This window comes from Sinocyclocheilus anshuiensis, unplaced genomic scaffold (genome assembly GCF_001515605.1).
Source record: "Sinocyclocheilus anshuiensis isolate Anshui unplaced genomic scaffold, SAMN03320099.WGS_v1.1 scaffold407, whole genome shotgun sequence".
NCBI classification, from domain to species: Eukaryota; Metazoa; Chordata; class Actinopteri; order Cypriniformes; family Cyprinidae; genus Sinocyclocheilus; species Sinocyclocheilus anshuiensis.
This window is the reverse complement of record NW_015552593.1, coordinates 2,222,293-2,244,455: the sequence shown is the minus strand read 5'-3', so window position 1 is coordinate 2,244,455 and position 22,163 is coordinate 2,222,293. Positions and strand designations below refer to the sequence as shown.

The 22,163-nt window shown below is 35.9% G+C and overlaps 1 protein-coding gene across 1 annotated transcript; it reads left to right on the top strand.

Moving 5' to 3' along the window:
- The first annotated feature begins 18,154 nt into the window (after positions 1 to 18,154).
- On the top strand, positions 18,155 to 20,058 carry LOC107665586 (G-protein coupled receptor 4-like). Its single transcript, XM_016456506.1, has 2 exons — positions 18,155 to 18,326; positions 18,895 to 20,058. The coding sequence occupies exon 2, from the start codon at positions 18,902 to 18,904 to the stop codon at positions 19,913 to 19,915; it is 1,014 nt and encodes a 337-aa protein (XP_016311992.1). The 5' UTR covers positions 18,155 to 18,326; positions 18,895 to 18,901; the 3' UTR covers positions 19,916 to 20,058.
- Positions 20,059 to 22,163: the final 2,105 nt, after the last annotated feature.

Genomic DNA, 22,163 nt, shown 5'->3' with positions numbered 1-22,163 from the left:
AGGGCAGCCAATGACATTAAATTCTTATCTTGCAGAGAACCTATATTTGAACACAATTGAACAGAGGTCTGGCTGAAGGGGCTATTCAGACTTCAGCAAGAGTGGGTCACAGCCACAATGAGATGTGAACTAATATAAGCTCTCAGAAAAAAAAGATGGATCACCTCCGTGAGAAACTTTTGACAATAATTGGGGGAGATATCTGCTGTGTCCCCATTCAAGCAGTGGACAGTCTTTGGGTGGCATTTCATTATCCTGACAGGAATTGTCACTTGAACAAATTCATCAGCGGACAAAAAAGCGAAATAAATGGCTGGATGAGAAATAGACAAGCCTATCTCCTGAGCTGATGTGGAAGACTTTTTTATACATATATCATTATGTTAGAAGAGTGGAAGCGACATGCTCATTATGAACATCTTTTTCAATTTAGTGTGTTTCAAATAATAATGGCAACATGATTTGACCTATTCGCGAGGCACAGGGCATGCAATGAGAAAGATGGCTCATTTAGTGAGAGGAGACCTCTGGCCCTGCTTCGGCTCCCCATATGGTAGGAGATGAACAATGAATGTGAAAAAAGCCAGCTCATGCATTTTAAATTCCCCCTCATCGCTCTATCTGAGCCATAGAGGAGAGCCCACATGCTTTTTCCAAATGGAGATGCATGTTTGTGAGACTATTCACTTACCGCACACGCAGTGTGGTTATTTACTGTATATCATAATATTTTGAGGCAGATAGAAGGTGAGGGCTAGTAATGCAGCTAATTTGATTAGGCGTTTACCTAAGCAATATTATGAAAGCAGATTTCCAGGTTAAATGTTGAAAAACCCTTGAAACAACTCAAGCAACTTTGAGTAAGATGTTAAGACTTCTTTTTAAAGCATGCATCTTTGATACAAGTGTAAAAAACAAACAAACAAAAAGGAACAGGAACAGGTAGATCCAAGATGTAGATGAGTTTGGTTCTTCAACTGAACAGATTTGGAGAAATTTAGCCTTACATGTCACATTATATGATCCTCTGCAGTGAATGGGCGCCATCAGAATGAGAATTCGAACAGCTGATAAAAACATCACATTCAGAAGGGAGCATTATGGACTGGTATTTTGGCCAGAAATTATGGAAGTTAACCCAGAACACATTCACTGCAGAGGATCCATTGGTGAGCACGTGGTGCAATGCTAAATTTCTCCAAATCTGATGAAGATACAAACTCATCTACATTTTGGATGGTCTGAGGTTGAGTACATTTTCAGGTGAACTATTCCTTATGCAGTGCTTGTCTAGTAAATGTATCTTGTTTTAATAATTAATAATAATAATACAATTTTATGTTTTTTTATGTTTATTTAAAGCACCTGCAAGGGGTTCTGAACTGATTTTGTAGACAGTGTAATGAACTCAAAAGTCAAACTTATCAACTTGTAAATGTCATCAAAAACAAGTCGTCAAGTCAAGTCACCTTTATTTATATAGCGCTTTTAACAATATGAGTGGGCCCGGTGACGTTTTGCTTGACTCCAAAAGAGTTTATTAGGTCAGTAAACGCAAGTCCTAATGCATCATTTGTATTATCAACGTGAATATTAAAATCTCCGACAATTAGCGCTTTATCAACAGTAACCAATAGGTCTGAGAGGAAAAACACCCACTGTTTGTCTAAAGCTAACAAAAACTCTGCACATTGTCAGAAAAATGCACATTCAGCCCGATTACAGACTGTACATCTATATATTCTGACATAAATGTGCGAATTTTGTCTATATTCAATGTGCATACTGTATATTCCATCAAGGTAGATAGAAAATGAGATACAAACAGCAAAGATGTTACAGACTGCACTTATTCTCTGAACTGCATCTCACATTATCTTAGTCTGGTTTATCATACTCCATTTTCAGTTAAGTTTGGACATTTTACAATTCCATTACCTTGGGTTCGTTTATTTCTCTGGCATCCAAGGCATCTGTGGCTGCGTATCAAGTCACAAACAGGAGGAAGACGACAACAAGGGGGCAAAGAAGATTTTCTTGTTTGGAAGAAGTAGGTTGTATTAAACTTGCATAGAAGTGGAGCCATGCAAAAGTGAAGGACAGTCTCATAAATTATGCAACAGGCAAACAAACAAACAAAATGAGAGGCTCCAGGAAAAAAAAAAATCCATCTGGATGCTACAGTTTGAAACGGTATTCCAGCAGTCCCAGTATTATTTGTTATGCTGTTTACTCTTTGAGGCAAGCAAGAACCTCAAAAAGGAACAAGTCCTTTACCATACCACGTAAAAATGATTGCGTGCTCTTTGAAATATTGTGTTGTAATACCTTGAGGAGGAATACCGTTTGAGATTGAGACTGTGATGCTATAACTTTGGGAAATAAAGAATATAGCTGAGAAATCGGATTCATTTTTGATTGCTTGATCTACTGATCAAGGTCCTATTTGATGTCTGATGTCTGTAATATGATGTGCCTTTATAGTGCTAAGTGTATACAAAATGGTATCTTAGATATGAGATGTAATAATGTTTTCTGCTCCAAACAATTAACATCAAGCATCTCCACTGAACAGAACCAATCGTGCAACCTTGAGGGCTCGGGACATGGTGGAAGTCTCCGCTCGAGCCCTACCCCTACGGCAGCCCGGGAAAGCATAGTGCAAGATCCCAATTCGTCGGTCATCCGACGTGACGTTGAGAGTGACCGACTGAAAGGGAACTGTGTACCAAGAATAAATCACATGTAGCTAGTCTTGTAAAAATGGTACTCTTCATGAAGAAGAGTGTTAAAGCTTCTCAATAAACTAAAATCCTAATAATTTCATTGCTTTATGAGGACACTATGCTAAAATAGATAAAGCATAAGTTACACTATAGCATGCTTCTTTTACTTTTCATTGTCGCATTAGCTCTAAATAAAAAAAAAGCTTATAATTATACATATAATTATAAATGCATATAATTATAGATGAGATATAATTAAAACATTATGTGTATAATTAAGGGAAGGAATTAATTAAAATGGTCATACCTGACGCTGCGGTTTGTGATGAGTCTCTCCTTACTGATGTAATTTTACTTTTAACCTCAAAAGAGCAGGAACTCATAAATACTTGAGGAAATTTAAAAAGATATTTTAAAAAATGTCTCCAAACAATGAAAATCCAGTGTTTTGGACTCTGCTGGGCTTTTTTTTTGTTGGCTATGGACAGTTCAAACAGTTCTTAAAAATATCTTCTTTGTTCCCCAGAAGAAGAAAATCATACAGGTTTGGAACGGCATGAGGGTGAATAAATAAAAGATTTCCATTTTTGGATGTGATGTCATGCCTGCTGCATATTACATCCACCAACTGTAATTTTTACTCAGAATATTGTCAGAAAGGTCAAAATACGTAATGAAGGTGCACCAAGCAGCACAGCGACAGATTTAGCTTTAGTTACAGTTTTCAAGAAGGTCAAAATAAACGAGAAGCATTGTGAAAAATAGACATTCCTATCCAGTCTTAAAGGGACGGATCGCCCCAAAAATGAAAACTGTCATAATTTGTGTACTCACCCTCATGTCATTCCAAAGCTGTCTAACTTTCTTTTTCAGTGGGACACAAAATATATTTTTTCCCCATACAATAAAAGTCAATGGGGTCCAAACAACACTGACTTTTAAAAATGTCTTCTTTTTTGTTCACAGAAGAAAGAAAGTGATACAGATTTGGAACGGCATGAGGGTTGAGTGATTAATTTACAGTACACCTGACCCCTTACACTTTCTTGCTCTTGTGAGGACGTTGTATATCCGAACATTCCTTTCCCACCCCCTTCTCCATGCCTGAGAAGCATTCTCTTTAGATCAATTACCAGCCGGAGCTATCTAGGTTGTTTCAGCATCATGGCAAACATGGGATTAATTACTGAGGACACACCAGCACCACGGTACAAGGGCGCCTCACCAAAGGAGGGCTTACAACCTCTCTGTGCGGGCTGGAGCTTGTTTGTCAAAAGAGGAGAGCGAAATCCATCCGAACCCCTCGTGTGGCACTGTCTCGCAAACCAGTCATTAATTACACAGTTTCCTTCATCCAGAGGCAGCATCTCATGAGTAGCGTGCCATACCCCTATTGCTCCCAGTTTCGCCATCTGGTGGGTGTCAAGCTCGTATAACTTTATATACTAGGACAGGCTTACTTTTTATGCGTCACACACAAGTTTCTGCTTCTGCTCGCAGCGAAGGCGTGTCGTGTCTTATTCAAGACACAATATTGAGGGTGACTTCTCTTGCATGATTATAGAGTGCAGATTATTTGGAGGTTAGGTTTAATTGTTATCCTCATGGAGCCCGGGGTTGTCTAATTACATGGATTTGTTAGTGGCATTTGCGTGGCCAAAAGGTCATTCGTTTCTCATTTTTCAAAAGTAATTTTCCTTGCAGTTATTTATCAGCATTGTGAGGAGGGCAGCGACTTGCAAATGATGAAGGAGCTCTAGGGAAACTAGCGAAGGGTCAAAATCTTCAGAGTTGCCGTCAGCTGTAATTTGTGCATCTGGTGTTAACCGTAATGATGGAACTTAAATGTCCTGTGTCTGAATGTCATTTCAGAGTTATGGCATAAGCTGGAAATATTGTTTGTTTTTAAATGCTATTTGCTCTGCTTTTCTTCCCTGAACTCCTTGAATATTCCATTTCCTTCACAACAACATGCTTCCTTATCCGAGACCCCAGAGGTATCTCGGATTTTCAGGTGAAGTAATACATTTCTGCTTTCGACAGGCTGTTGGGATGTGACCTCACTCGTTCTTGGCACAAGTCTTAATGTAGTTGGGAGCCAGCATGTGGTCCCTCTTGCTCTCGCTCTCTCTTGTTCTGTTTGAAAGACTGAATTAACATGTGTTTTCACACATTGACAGCAAAGCTTACTTGATAAAAGCGTAATCGGTAAACTGTAACTGTAACATGACAGTGACAAATAACTTCAGAAATACAGCATTTCAATGTGAGGGGATGGTTAAGCTAATTCCTGTCACAGCAGAGGAGTTGTTTTGAAAGCATGCACATTAGAGGTGCATATCAATAAATTAGAATGTCATGGAAAAGTTCTAAATGTGAGCCAAAATCTTCACAATTAAAAGAACCAAAGACTTAAACTACTTCAGTCTGTGTGCATTGAAATAATTTAATACACGAGTTTCACAATTTGAGTTGAATTACTGAAATAAATGAACTTTTCCACGACATTCTAATTTATTGAGATGCACCTGTAACTGTGCATATGCTATTAACACAGTTCTTTGTTGTTTCATGTGAGGATGATGGAAAACACTCTTTTTTCAAATAAATGCAAGGCATAATGTACAGTTATAATTTTAGAAAGAGAGATGTTTATTTATTTCACTTATGGATATGAAATTATTTGAGTTTATCATTTATTTTAATACATGAGACGAAAGAAACAATACAGAAAAAAAAATGCAGGGGTCTCAAACTTCCATCTTACTGGCCAAATTTGCTAGATTTTGTTTTTGTTCATTTTTTTTCATTTATTTCATATTACAGGCTTACTAAGGTTAGGATCTAGCTTAAATTGAGACCACGAAACAATTCACATTTTAGCATTTAGAGATAATATTTTTATATTCAATTCAGTACTGTATTCAATACCTACTGTACAGTAGGAAAGTAAAATATATATTGGTACCATAACTACTATCTGTCAATATCAGATATTGTTTTCATATTAATTGGTATCGGTCGATATTGGATATTCGTGCAAGCTTCATTTTATTTATTTTATTATTTAGATTACCTTTGCTATCATGAAATACTCAAAGTTAAAATTCCTTTACTGTAAAACTTCAATCATTTAATAACACTGTAATTTTAAGCAAATCTTTAAATGAATAAAATCATGTTTTGATGCTTAAATTCACTTTTAAACTGCGAGTCATTCACAAATGATTGATTATAGTATTTATTGAAACAAAATGGTGTAGAATATTAGCTTCTCGATATCAGGCAGAATTTTAATATCAGTGCATCCCTGCTGTATTTTGTAGAGTTGGAGACTGCTGGTTGCCAGGGAAAAATGTCTGTTTATCGTTCATTACAGAAAAATATTAAAATACAGAATTACATGACTGTCCAATCAGAAAGAGTTAACATGCATTACCTAATTAATTCCAGAGTTGTGATATATGTACAGTGTTGGAAGGACTCAAACATGACATACTGGTTGTGCCAAGCTTGTTCTATTGGAAGATGGAGGTAATGGAGGTGTCTTATAAGAAATTGGACACACAATGGCCAATTTGGGAAATTATTGCAACAGCTGCTGCTGGGTAGGGTGGAAATGAGGAGAAATATGAGGGAATCTTCTTCGGCCAGAATTGTAAATATCTTCTTCATTAGTATGCATCTCTATGCACTACCAATGGCAGCTATTCATGTGTTTCCAGCCAAAACACCTTGGAAAGAAAAATATATGAAGATATTGGTTGTTGATTGGCTGCTGTGGGGTCTGTGCATGAAGATCTCCCACAAACCTTCCATACCATGAAACATCAGCTGTTCTTCTGCATATTACCAACATACTGAAGATAAACACTGCCACTAATGAGATATGGCAAAACATGTCAGAACGTGTTCCCAAAAAGGTCATGCCATTAAGTGTTTATGGAGATAAAACTGATAGTTTACATTTCTGGCATTTGCATGACCTTTTAGTGACAGTATATGTTTAGAGTCAAAGTTTCTCATTATCTCTGTTCTCTGTGAGACTCTGTTAATTAAATTGGGCACAGAATAGAGTTAAGAACAAAATAGGTACCATACTTGCCACCAAATAATACAGCATTACAATAAAAGGAATATTCTTAAAATAATTAAATAATAGGAAATTTTGAATGTTGGCAGGCATAACTTGGATTGTAAATGCAATCATATTCAACAACAGGAAATACTCATTGTGCAATTGTTCTCCTGTGAGCCAAACTACCAACACACAGTGATTTCATTTATAAATAATTGTCAAAGATGGAACAGTTTGTGGCACAACATACTGCAATTATTTTCTTAATTAGTATTTTTGTTATGATTCCAGTATCTACATCTTTAGTTGATTACTTGAGAAGAAAAAATATATTAAGACTTGTTTTCTTAAATTAATTTATTTTTCGTATACCCAATTGGCAAATAGTAAAGGTAATAAATCTATAAATCTTAAAAAATATAAAAAAATTAAAAAGCTGTCTGAGACTGCCCAGGTATGCAATGTATATTAATTTAATTAACCAAATTACAGTCTGCATTAATGTATGAATAATATAAATATTTATATTGTAGTGCAAAATGTAAATTGGCCAGTTAACGTTACAAATGTAGCCTAGAGTTGCATGTTATTTTGAAGTGTGAATTGTGTTAAGAGGATGATGCAGCTCAATGGTCTGTACGTGTTTGTTAGTTTTTGCCTCATTAAGCTTCATGTGCAAACTCCATATTTCCAATCAATATTAGAGAGGATCACTGAGCAGTCAATATCATCTCTGCAACATCACAATATATAAATACCACTTTAAACAACACTTTAGTTTTGGGGACAAATTCTCACTGTTAACTAGTTGCTTATTAGCATGCATATTACTAGCATATTCATTGTTATAAATTATATTAAGCACATATTAATGCCTGTTCCTATTTATTCCTTATCCTATTTTCCTATTTAATACTGTAAAGCTGCTTTGACACAATCTGTATTGTTAAAAGCGCTATATAAATAAAGGTGACTTGCCTTGACTTACTCTGCATGGCAGCATTTTAGATCCCTAAATCTTACCCCGTGACTAAACTTAACAACTACCATACTAACTATTGATACGCAGTAAATTAGGAGTTTATTGAGGCAAACTCATATTTAATAGTTACTTAATAGTGAGAATTGGTGCCCAAACTACAGTGTGACCATTTTTCCTTATCATTCAGATCCATAAGATATGGAATATAACAAAAGAACCACATTTATGAGGTCACTTTGTATAAAAACATCTGCTAAATTAATAAATATGAATGCTATTTGGTGCATTCTTTCTTTCTTTTTTAAAAATGTATTAATTTTTTTTTATTTTTTTTTATTATTATTGATGTTTTTAGATCCTGACAGACATGGCCTCTATGAACCATTGTTATAGGGTAAAAAGTTGCATCAATATTCTTCAAATTCTTCCTTTTGTATTCACCAGAAAACAACAGCAGATGGGTTTTGAAGGACATAACGTGAGTAAATAATAACATCATTTACATTTTTTGTGAAATATTCCTTTAACATTAAACAGCATTAGTGTTGGTTGCACTGTAAATGTTTTATTTCAGTATTTCATCAGAGCTGGAGAGATGAAACAGAGATTTTGAGGCTGTGAATGCCACTGCTCTGTGCTGCTGTGATAGTAACTCACTAGCCAGTGAGAAGAAACATGGCAGAGTCTCCAAAGCACCGAGGGGAAAAAAGAGCCCCTGACCTCCGCCACCCCTCCATACACATTGTCAAATTTTGATTAATCGCCGCTTGCCATCATTTATAGATGAGTCGGTTTACATTAAGATTCAGGTTTCCCCCGGTGCGCAGAGGGTCTCACCTTGGTTCAGGTAGCTGGCTGCGCAGCGGCCTGGGGGAAAGGCTTTCGGCCAGCTGGAGGAAATCTACTGTCCTAGATCCTGGGATAGTGCCACCACACCTGCTGCGATTCACCTCCTGTCCTTGGGTTTGTGAACCCACAGGCCATGTTGACCTAAGCCATAATAAAAAATGCTGGTTACTGTAATTCGTGGTCAATTGTTCAGCACTTTATGATGAGCATCAACAAATGTAAAAGTTCACAGTTCACTAACAGTGCATAATTCACAAAGGCGCAGCAGACTCTCACAAAGGTCTTATGAGTTAATTATAGTCTGTGCGGCAAATGGATGATGAGTTACCACAGCTAACAACATTTTCCAGAATCACGGATGCTGGCGGCTGCTTAACTGTTTTTTGGAGTGACTGTCATAAATTTTGACAGAAAATGAACCGTTTTGATAAATGAGGAGTCAATTAAATGTAATTAGTTATAATTAGACAATGCTCACAATTATGTTGCATACAATTTTCCAGTAATGGACAACTAGACCAGCTTGTAAAAAAAAAAAAATCCAGTTTCTGCACAAGAAGTTCCACCCTTTAATTATTGGCATTCCAAGCGCAATTTTCAGCGCTGCTCACAAATGAAACAGCTCTGCTGTTTGTAGCGATCTGCTCAAGCTGGATTGATCTTACTTCAATGTTTCATTCCATGTGGCAAAGCCTCCAATAATGATTACACATTGATTTGATGTCCAGATAAAATTAGCTGAGGGCTGCACTGCAGAACATCTGTTTTGACGATGCCTCTTGTCAAAAAAGGTTGCGAGAAACAGAATAAAGATTTTAAATAATGAAGTAAGCAGAAAGCTTTTCTCTATTGATGCCGCAAAAACAGTTTGTCTGAGGTGTTAACCACCTACACATGAAAATATCTGCTACATGTTTACAATGTAATCAGTTTTAGAATCTGTTCTCCTGTTGAATGTAGTTTAGAACAGATGGTTTGCAGAAGTAGAACATGTAATATACAATTGTGGCATGTACAGTATAGACTAAAAATAAAATAAAACTTTAGCCAAAAAAAAAAACTACTCTAAACCAAAGCAGTTTGTCTCAATTTTTCATATATGGCTGAAATGGCAAATGCTATGGTAGTTACGAAAATAGCTTGGCACAAGCTGAATGGTTCATGCTGCATATGCAGCCAATGAGCTTACTGTCTTGCATTTATATGGCTGGCTAGCATTCACTTGAGATTCCTGCAGCACGTTTTCAGAGTTTCTCTGAAACCCTCCACCTTCCCCAGCTCCACCTGTATAGATCTGCTACGGGTTATTTTATATGCTATTTGTGCAGCAGCAGTATGTCTTAAATACTCACGGCACCGTATCGCCATATGCATTGGCAGTAGCAAGTTCCTGTACTTGCTTGCAGCAGCAGCAATAATCTACAACTACAGCAATAACCAACAGCAGCAGCAATTCAAGACCAAGACCAAGACCGCCAAGACCAAATACATTAACATTGTCATATCCATCACCAAAAATCTTCAAAAATCTAAAATCTTCAGAGAGTTGTCATGATTGAAATATATATATATATATATATATATATATACACACACTACCAGGTAAAAGTTTTTATATATATATATATATATATACTGTATATATGTGTATATATATACTGTATATATATATGTGTGTGTGTGTGTATATATATATCAGATCGTTTAACCTTGATTAATATATGTAATCGCAGTGGGTAAAAATACCTTTTATAATATTCTTCTTTGCCCGAGGCATTAAAAAGTCTTCCACATGGTAGTGGTCTGCCAATAGATACATGTTTATTATGGGGCTGTTAGGCAAATAGCAAGTAGCCTACTGAGGTTCAAAATGCTAGGATTCAGTATGTTGGAATAGCGAACACTGGAAAGTAAATAATAGGGCCAGTGAGTGCTCTTACACAATATCAGCTAGTATAAGTCCCACTTTCTGTTTCATAGGACAATTCAGTCAAGCTTTTTGCAGCCAGGATCTCCACACAATGGTGTACTGTATCATGTAATGATTGAGTCATTTTTGGGAACTCTGTCTTTTAGACTAGATTTTCTAAATTTCAGTGTCATATTTTGCTGTAGTTGTGTAGACAAGTGAACATAATAATGTATATTACGAAAACATAAAACAGGTGTAAGGGCTTTTGGTAAGGTGTAAGGGGGGTAAATGTCAGGTTAAGGCAAGTTGTCTCACATTGTTTTATATCATATTTTTTATTACAATTCCTGACTAAAATGACCTGATTTTTGTACAGTATATTACTTTTTCCACATTATTTTTCTGTTTCATTTACTGAAAAGGCTATTTAATGACACTGTGACAACTTACTCTATATAATCTGACAACTAGCCTTGTTCTCGTTTATGTGTTTCTGCCTCATGGATGACCATGATTCACATTTATCATACGTTCACCACACACGTTATATACACGGTTACTTGTGCTTAACAGAGCTGAAGGGTGACCAGGCATGACTGATTTAAACATTTAAATATTTATTACTATTTTATCATTAGACAGCCATATGTTAATTTATGTTTCCTTTTATTATTTATATTATTCTTCTATCAGAATATAGCAAGTCTTAAAGAGTCCAAGACATACCCATAATACAGAATAGGTTACTTTTGTTTTAAATAATTATGAACAGAGCATTATCTATTTTTAAGCAAAAACACAAGTAAGGCTAAATACCATATGGAGTTTATTTGACATTATGAGGAGATCTGAAAAAATGGACATCCCTCAAAACAAATCGACAGCCATATTGTATTTGAATCTGCAAGGAACTAAATTGACACAATCCACAAGTTAAAGGACAGACAGCAGGGGATTCATGGATTTTGTTCAGTAGGCTGCAATATAACAGAGTGAAAAATTTAAGGGGGTCTGAATACTTTCCGTACCCACTGTATAACAACTAATGGATTTTTTACTGTAGGGCTTTGGATTTTCTATATGGATGGAATGTGTACTGTACAGTATACACACATATTCGGACATTTGTGTCACACTTGTATGAATATATGAAACATTTCATTCAATAAAATGTCAAAAAAAATGGCATCTGCAAACAAATGATTTTATTGCTATAGAAAAGGTGTAAAGCGAAACTATTGAGAGAATTAACACTTGCAAAGACTTTTCTTGTTAATTTGCTTTAAATCATCACTCTCAGAATAAAATCCTTGATTAAACAATATCACTACCGCTTATTTACAAGTGACCGCATGCCTGCTTTATTTTACTGCCAACAGTAACATAAAGCACACTAGTTGCCAAGATAATCGTCTCCAGTGCTATACTTCAGTTACTCTTTTGTAGTCTATTTTCAGTACAAGATGAGCAAATCTCTTTGTAGATGACATGTAAGAATCTCAGGACTGTGTTTCTCCCTGGCGCAGAGTATTCTGTCCTCGCACAATGCTTTCTTTCATACTCATTATTAGATTAAGGTCTATCATTTTGGAAACTACAATCAATTCGGTCTGATCAGCTGTAGTTCTATTTTCCAGTCTGCATTCACATGGATAATGAAAAAGGTTCTGCTGCTGTCATTTGTAACACTGTCAGTATAAACCCACGGTCTATAACTCATTCAAATGGGTCAAGGTTTCTCCTGTGAGTGTACATGTTTAATGGGTGGAGCTATACAGTACATTTCTACAGAGTAGACAGCATCTTTTCATTTTGCTGCACCTAAAGGCAGACAAAGCTGCTGTAATCACAGCAGACGAAAGAGGCACAAGGTTAATCCACTACGCAGTGCATATATGTCCTTCTTTATGTAATATATTGAAGTTATTGAAGTTTAAAGACAGAAATCATTTAGTTGTTCTTTTAATCCAATTTAAACAACACGTAGTGAATTTTCAAATGTTTTGCAGCTTGTGTTGAGTAATGGCATAATTCTTCAAGGAGTGACGTCATTGTGACTCTAAAATATTACATCCTGGTATACAATTACAGAAATCAGTATGATATCTAAATTTCAGTATAATGGATAGCTCTCTGATTTCATACTGTTGGGTTCATTCCTGTAAGTTCATTTTTTATACAGTGTAAACAAATAAAATTATTATGTTTTATTAACTAACACTGACGAGAATTAATAAATGAAAAAAATACATTGCACATTGTTAGTTTGTGTTATCTACTGCATTACTAATGCTAACAAATGAGACCTATTGTAAAATGTTACCAATATTTTTACATACCTGCTTCCTTTTTCTCTTTCTTTCTATCTTCTGCAGCAGAAATTGGCAGTGATTATGCTGACATTGTGAAAAAAATGCCATAAAGCAGAAGTTGGATTTGGTTGCCCTAAGGCTCTGTCCACACGAACGCGATTATTTTTAAAACCGCAGATTTTTCTACGCGGTTTGGCTGTTCGTCCACATGCAAACGCAGCACCAGGTCACTGAAACCAAACATTTTTGAAAACGCCTGCCAGGGTGAATATTTTCAAAAACTCCAGTTGCAGTGTTATCGTGCAGACAGCGAAACCTGAGTTTTTGGCTTGTAACGTCGGAGCCTGCGCTGTTATCTCCGCCTAATGGAAACTTTTTCAGGCTTCTGACTGGCCAACATGGCTTTACGGTTGATATTATATCGCCACCTGTTGGTTTGGCATGCTGTTGACAGTGCTTCATAGCATGCGTTTGCGTTTTAATGTGGACTGAGATTTTTTTTAAAACGGAAGAAGGAAAAGCTCCCTTTATAAAAATACCCGTATATGTGTGGACATGGCCTACATCAGAAGTTGGATTGGAATTTCTCTATTTAATCTGTTCTCTAAAGTAAGAGAGTTTGACTTTCAACACACTATTTTTAGAAAGTGCAACATAATTTCTCCATCAGTTGGACACATTTTTTTCTTTGAATTCAGTGTTATAGTTTACATTTTTTCTTTTTGTGTTTTTAATATTAAATATGACTTGCAATTTAATTGTAGATTGCTTTTATATCAATGCTTATTTATAGTAATTTCTTTTTTTCCGTTTATTTGCAGAGAGGACACTATAATTAACATCCTGATGGAGACAAAACAAACACGGCACTGTGAGTTCCTTAAAAAAATATTTGGAGAAGTTGTAAATATCAAATATGTAAAGTCCTCCACAACCCATTAATGCATGCTGAAGGTTTTGTAAATATTCATAAGGACATTTACAAAGAAAATGAGGTTTGAGAGTAATTCTAGTGAGATGAATGAGCCTGAACAGACAGCATGATATAACCAGAACAGTCAATGAATAAAGGCCATCACAACTTTCTTCTATCCCTTTTCCTTTTATGTTGTTTCCAAACTCATTTCACTTTATTTCTTTTGTAAAACACAAAATGAGTTATCTTGCAGAATGTCCAAACTGATCTTTTCCATTTCAAATGAAGGTGATTCTCCTAAACATCTCCTTTTGTTTTTGATGGAAAGTAATTATTTGTTTAGTTAATAATGACAGAATTTTAATTTGGAGTCCTTTAACTTAAACCTCCTGTTGTGTTAAATTCCAGTTTTTTTACTAGACTCTTTAATGTTTTCCAGTGTTGATTTTTGGCTTTGCATGGAAATCAATAAGGGTCAATGTGTCGAAATTTTTTATTTTCGACTATTAATTGTTTTTTCTAAATAAGAAAAAGTCACAAAATTTAAGAAGAAATAAATAGACCAACTTGCCACAAAAAGCTTGCCACAGTGCACCGCAGAAGCAAGTGATTATGAATGTGTCAGGGCAAAACTGTAAGGAGACTGCATTAACATTTTAATAATTCACTGATAAACAAGTGCTTTCTTTGCTCTCGGTTTAAGAGATGAAGTCAGCGACACTGACTCGTCATCTCCGCAGTAGTGATGCGCCTGTATTCAGGTTTCATACGGATTACATAATTTGAGAATATTTTTCTTCCATTTGAATTGGTTCATTTGAAAGTAGACATTACACTCTCTATAGATATATTTTTAACATCTGTGAGGCAAAGATATACACAGAGTTTCGCGCTCAAATTCACGGAGACTGAGACGGCAGAAAGCGCATCATGTTGCTTTCATTATTTTACAAAAGCGTGTTTTGTTGTTATTGTGAGCGCACACAAATAAACGTAGAGTCTTTACAGATTTGAAAGATGTATTACTCTTATCTGTATGACCAAAAATGAGGTAGTATTTTAAGAGTAAGTGAGCACACCGGCGCCTCCATCTGTCCTGCAGCGAGCGCTACTGTTCGACTCCCACACTCCGCACACACACTTAAAGAGCGCACATTTCTCTAGTTAACATTGGATTCAGTGGCCATGTAACGTTGCTAATACTTACATATTTCATATGATAAGCCATATTTGAGGTCGATGAATGACAGGCGAGCATTTGGATGTCCTACCTGATGTGTTGTATTACCATAGACTAGCCGTTAACGATCTGTTAGTCACGGACTGCGTGACTTCGCCCTGTGTATTTTTTTATTTTTTACTTTTTCTGCGACTAAGCGACTAATACAATTTTGGTCGACCAAGCCTCTTCTGGTCGACTAACGATTAGTCGACTATTAGGGGGCAGCCCTAGTTTTTAGATTGCTATGTACTAATGATTCCATTATGAAGACTGACATTACAGCATGTTCATAATGCAGGTAAATGTTCAAAGATTCAACATATTTCCATGTTCGGTCTAGACTTTTAAAGTACAATTATGATAACACCCCCACTTTTAGCAAAACAGCAACCAAATAAAATAGGTCACCACTGTAAGAAGTCCCAGCAAAGCATACCTATAAAATTACTATGTCAAAGACACTGGGAACAAGCCCTTTCCTCTGCCAGCGTTTTCATTTACGTCTTGCAAGCGACCTTGTAATAAATGTGGAGGCAGAATTCTCTGCAAATGCATTTTGTCATGCTGTTTTCTTTAGGCCAAATCCCATTAGTTCACCGAGTGCTCATGCATCAACTACAGTTTCACCTCTTATATATTGCATGCAAGCAACCCCTGCAGATGGGACCTCCGGAGGTAGAGCGCTTACAGTTTGGGCATAAATCACCGGGGCCATTGTGTCACAGCATTAAGATCACCTGCAATGGGTTTATTTAACAGGTCTGGCCACAGATGAATGTTAAACCTCTGCTAAATTGCTTTAATCCATGTAAATTCAATCAATCAGCATACAAAGACCCACCAGTGACCTTTCACTACAACAGCAGAAAGCAATCACCGTATTGATTTGCTAATTAAAGAGAAAATTCAGTTACCTGTGTACTAAATTATCGATGTATGTTAATAGCATGAGTGCATCTGTCGGGCCGAGGAGAGAAAAATCCACAGGATTATGATATTGCATTATCTCCAGACATCAATGGCTTTTTATAAAGTCTCTGAAAGTTTTGCTATTGATTGAGCGAAGGACACGATTATGACAGAAGGATGCCGTGCACTGTGCTCGTTTGTTCCTCCCCGGGAACATTGAAGATTGCTTTGCTATTTTGCTCAAACTGCATTTGGCCAGTCCTGACACTTAAACCAAGCTGTGTACATCGACGAAGCTGCGCCTTGACATATTATAAGTCTTTTCAGCAAAGAAATCAATAGTTTTATTGAAAGTTCACTCCTCTTAGGGTTATTTTCTGTTGCCTATTGATCTGCAAGTGAATGAACTCATAACAAACAGCTAACTGATTTTAGGTCAGACGTCGGCGGTGCCAGTTTTGACAATTTTACACTTGTGCAATGTTGCTTTGGCAAAATTGCTTAGGAGTCTGTGGTGAGCAAATGGCATTCTTCTACATTTACTTTAAATGTATGCATTGGAACAGTATTTATTATGAATATACTTTGATTAAAAAATTAAGATACATTTGATTTGAATTGAAAATGCTTCTCTGGTTTATACTTATAACATTAATAGTGGGTAAAAAAAGATAAATTATAATAAAAATATATAAAAATATATATAAAATTGTATTAATTTACATTGACTCTTTACAGTAAAAATATAAAAGCCAATTATATAATTTTGCATTTTTAATGAGATCACCTTATTTGGGGGTCCTTGGCATAAAAAAATTGAAAATTCCTGTATTTATTATAATCTGTTGGTGTGTTCTCTAGAGATTGAATCCATGACTTTGTGATCCCATGTCTTTACCAGGTGATGCCATTCTTTCTTTCAAAGGACCTGTGGATTCAAAGATCCCCACATGAAATCACCATATGAAATGTACAATAAATGTACAATGTATTTATCCACTCCCAAGGCTGAGCCAAACATCTGCTTCAGTTCCAGAGGCTGCTGGAGGAACTCCCTCAGGCTGGACTCGCCAACAGCCCTAAGAAATGTCACTTCAGACTGCTTGAAGAGTGTTACCTAGACTTCTAGATCAACTGGGGACTGATAAAACCTTCAAAAGCAGATAGAAGCTGAGCAGTTTTATACTTCCTGGCCTGCGAGTATGAAATATGCATGTTGTTTCCAAGGGTAGGCAGGTTTCCATCAATGCCTCATGCCTAGTTTTTCTAGTATATTATCTCTCCTCTCAAGTGTGACCAGTAATGGACAGCAAGAAAAAAAAAATACTATGAATGTCTAAGGTAGGGCTAGCTTTTAGGTTCCTAAAAAAACTTTCAACTGGTTTTACATGCTACAAGCTTTAATCTACCCTTCACTCTCCATGTTCATGCCAAGCAGCTTTCCATGAAGATGATGCAATTCACTGTCTGACACCAGCACTGTACTGTACATGTCTTTGACATCACTTTAACCAATTTTTTTTTGACACATGAACAGACAGTATTCATCCTAATGCACAACACATGCCTTTAAATTTCTCTCTCAGCTTTATCAAATACCAGTGCACACTAAAAATTATTCTCATGTTTAGTTCTTGTTAGTGGTTCAAAATGTCACTACCTTTACAACTCTCTACCTTTACTGGATTTGATGGATTAATGAAATCCATTTATTTGTTTTCAAATCCTTTTTTTTTTCTCAATAAAAGTGTTGTTTATTTTACATGGTCCAGGTCTAAATTGAATGAATCAAATTAATACAGTTAATGAAATTATTCATTATAATTATTCATTTTATATGAATAAAATTAAGTAAAACAAATTATTTTGATGCAAAAATAATACCTTTAATATAGAGCATTTCTACAATGGCAGGGGTGACTAAAAAAGTTTAAAGTTTCATGCTAAATTCACATTATGTGTCAGAAATGTCCAAGGCGATCACTGCATCAGTCAATGTAAAACAAAAATTAAAGTGCATCTTTATGTCTTGAAATATTTTTTAAATTATTTAATTTATTTATATATTAATTTATTTTTAATGCATATGGCTCAAATTTGGTTGTACAGATGATTGTCAAGTGCAACCGTTTCTATTTACTGGTCGAACAGGCAAAAAAAAAGTGATTTGGGTGTTGGTTAAATGTTGGCTAAGACTTGCAGTAACATTATGTCCTCCTGACACATTTCCTCTTGTGCATTAGTTAATGTTAGTCATGTGCTGAGCTCATTTACACTAAAATATGCTTATTTTTATGTTTTTTTTATGTTTTCCCTGCATCATATGAGGTCATGTTCCTGTAGGAAATTAAGTGGCTTGATATGTCTCTGCAGTCAGCAGTTATTTGGTGAAACTCAAGTTTCATATCAGAACACATTAGGTAAGTACATTTCTGATTTATTCATATTTATCCTTTGGATTTAGGTTATTAGCCTAATGAGAATTTTAAAGGGTGAATTTACTGAAGAGTTTTGCCACTTTTGTAAATATGTTTTTTCGTTAAGCAAGTGCAGTGCAGTTTAACTAGGCACTAAATGTGCTAATGAAATAGTCCTGCATCACATGAAATTAAACCACTGATATAATGCAATATAATGTAATATATACCTTGGATGGCTTTGTAGTATCTTTAGGTAAAAGCATCTATCAAATGCATGAATGTAAATTCACCGTTTGTGGGCATATTCCATGCCGTTACCTGATTTGAATGATTCCACATGTGAATTGGGAACTAAAATGCTGCAATTCATTCTTAGTGAATTTCCCCTACGGCGTTTTGAATTACTTGTTCTGTAAATGTTTATTTCCCATGTATAATGGTGCATATATTTAGTCGGTGCTTCATATAAAAATGAAACTGTTGCATAAAAACGTTGCTACTGGCAGTAGTTTTGTTTTGTGAATAGGATTTAAAACCGTATAAACAACACAATACCACTCTGTCATAGACAAAAGATGAAGAACCACTTCAATGTTAGCGCCCTCACCAGCCTGAGCGCCCCAGCGATTGTGGGAAATGCTTGCGGAATCGACTTCAGTCAAGACGGCATCTTCCTTCCCGTCTTGTATGGAATCTTCTTCATCATCGGCACCCCTTTAAACCTGTTGGCGCTCTTTGGGCTCTACAGACTCATCCAGTCGGAGAATGTCCTGCCCGTGTACGTCATCAATCTTCTGATCGCAGATCTAATTCAACTTCTGACTTTGCCTTTGTGGATAGACTACTATGCAAACGGACACTACTGGCGCTTCGGACCCCGGAGCTGTCAGTTCATGGGTTTGTTTTTTTACATTAGCATTTACGCGGGCATCTTCTTCATGTGTATCATCGCTCTAGAACGTCACTTGGCCATTGCCAGACCTCTCAGTTTCAAGCATCTCCGTAACTTGAAGTTTGCTCGCTGGATAGCACTCGGCATTTGGATTCTAATTGCGGTGCCACCTGCCATTGCGTTCGACAAGCTCTTTCCCAAGCAGGGAAATTATACTCTTTGTATCGAGAAGTATCCCTCAGAGGGCAGTTTTATCACCTACAGGCTGATTACTCTGCTTGTGTCCTTCATCATACCCCTGAGCTTCATTGTTGGTCTCCACAGAGAGACCGTCCGCTCGCTGATGGCAATCAACTCGCTTTTATCCGAAGAGAAGAAGAGTATCAGGGGTCTGCTCACCCTTCTGGTGGCCGTATTTGTCACGGTGCTGGGGCCCTATCATTTCATTGGCTGTGTGAAGTACGTGGGACTGCTGATACACAGCAGTCCGTGCGTTTGGGAGAAGGCAGTGTTTGTGCCCTATCAGTTAGGACGAGGCTTTCTGAGCCTTAACAGCTTGCTGGATCCTGTGTTTTACATCTTTCTCCGCAGAGACTTTCGTGCTGCCGCTGGGAAGTACTTGCCCTGCCTGAGGGGAGTGAGGAACAGATCGTATCGGACAGAGAAAGCGACAAGCTCCACTCTAGACTGTGATTGAAGATTTCCCCGTGGTTAAGTATTTGAAATACACTTTGGACAAAGAGCTAAGAAATTATGCCAAACTAATACAAAAAACGTAATTAGATCTATGGTGGCGCCATCATCTAAGAAAGATGTTTTAGCATCGTTCATTTTTAATCAGAAGACATTTGGCATTGCTATACTTTTAGTTAGCCTTGCTAGCTCCTAACTTTTTTGTTTGTCTGTTGATCATTTCCATGTCTGCACTGCTGGAATGATTTTTATTTTATTTTAATTTATTTTATATTATCTTAGTTTATTTGTCTGTCAGTCATTTCCATGTCTACACTGCTGAAACAAAACTAACGTATTAATTCTATTTCATTGTGGTTTAGACAGTAGACTTGGTGGTAATAGTGTAAAATTTTGACATTTTAAAAAGAACAGTCAAAATTTGTCATCACCCGTTAAAATTTGTTTTTCCCCCCCCCCCCCCATTTATAGTTTCATTGTCAAAACAAAGATTATTTATTTTATATTTGATTAATTTTTTATTTCATTCCATTAATGTTAATATTATTTCAACTCTCTGTACTTTTATCTCTCAAACAGGAGTACTTCACTTACTTCCTCTTTTGCACATTCACACTGTGCTGATACTATTTCGGGTGCGAAACTGAAACCACACCTAGACAAATACATATGAACATCTTTCTTATAACCAACAATTATATTTCTTTCCTATCCATAAATGGTAACGCATAACATCTGAATACATCGGGGCTGATGTTGTTTGTATAAATATGACCTGTCTTTCTGAATAAAATTATCTTATCTTATTTTATCTTAGTTTAGTTTATTTGTCTGTCAATCATTTCCATGTCTACACTGCTGGAACTGAATTAATGGTTTTATGGTACTTCATTATGGTCTTAATAATACACACTGTTTAGTGTTCGAATTATATTTTAAACAAAACAATTTGCCAAAATCTGTCTTTTTCCTGTTTATATTTTCATTGTCGAAACAAAGATTATTTTATTTTTTAGTCACCCAATTGGCATAATGATGCTTGCAAGCAACTTATATATATATATATATATATATATATATATACACACACACACACACACACACACACACACATATTAGGGATGCACCGATAGGATTTTTTGATAACGATACCGATTTTTACAAACACATACTGGTTGTTTCCAATACCGATATTTGTCACTTCCTCTCTTATTTGAAATTTTGGCATCAAAATAGATAGTATTTTGAACATGTTTTAAATCAGCAAAGTTCAAAAACACCTGCATTAAATTATACTCGCAGTTTTATTGCAGCATCATCAAATAATTTCTAATGAACATGGATTGGATCCATTTAAAATTTAATAGGCCTACATAAATACAACAGAACAAAGATACATATTAAATAAACAGTGTTTTTTAGGTAGGTTTAACAGTTTTCAGGTACAGAAATAAAGTAAACAAATGTAAAATAACACTTCACTGTATAAATTAAATACATATTAATCCTTCTTTATTGTAACAGACTTTATTATGATTCATCTTCTAATATGTTTTTGTATAAATTTTAATATTTTTTGTAAGTTTAAATATGTATGAGATCTCCTTTACTAAGGCGGGACTCTTATTTTGACGGGGTTTCTAGTCTACAGAGCTATATGGGTAATGAAAGCACGCACTTCTTCGGATTTAAAGTTTGTCAGTTTATTAAGCACCCCCCGAAAAGGCATGAGATCTGTATATATTTGTTTACTGTTAGTTGTAATAAGTGTTTTGTGTAATTCGTTGTATGTTGATGATAATGCAACTGAGAGAGAGAGTTTAATGTGCACTTCTCGTGCTGTGTTTTGTTTAGCTCTTATGGTGATTTTTTTAGAGTGAAAAAGGACGTAATAAACTTAATAAACCATCAGTAAAGTTTTGGTCATCATTCAGATGAGGTCCGCTACACTTATGAAAGTTACAAAAGTTATTTAGTCAAGAATAGTGTGCGATCTTTCGTTATTTGATTAGCATTAAAGTGCAGACAGCAGCTCTAGGATTATGCAACAGACATTAGCCTATACAGCTCAGTGCCTTCATGCAGTTAATTAATAAACCATCGATTTGTTATATCTGCCTTTTTCCTTATATAGCCGATATGCCAATGGTTGTAAATTTATGAAAAATCGGCCGATAAATATCGGCGGCCGATGGATACATCGGTGCATCCCAATATATATATATATATATATATATATATATATATAATTG

What these genes read in the sequence shown, in the direction of transcription:
- LOC107665586 (XM_016456506.1), top strand. Translation starts at nt 18,902, where the DNA reads ATGAAGAACCACTTCAATGTTAGCGCCCTCACCAGCCTGAGCGCCCCA.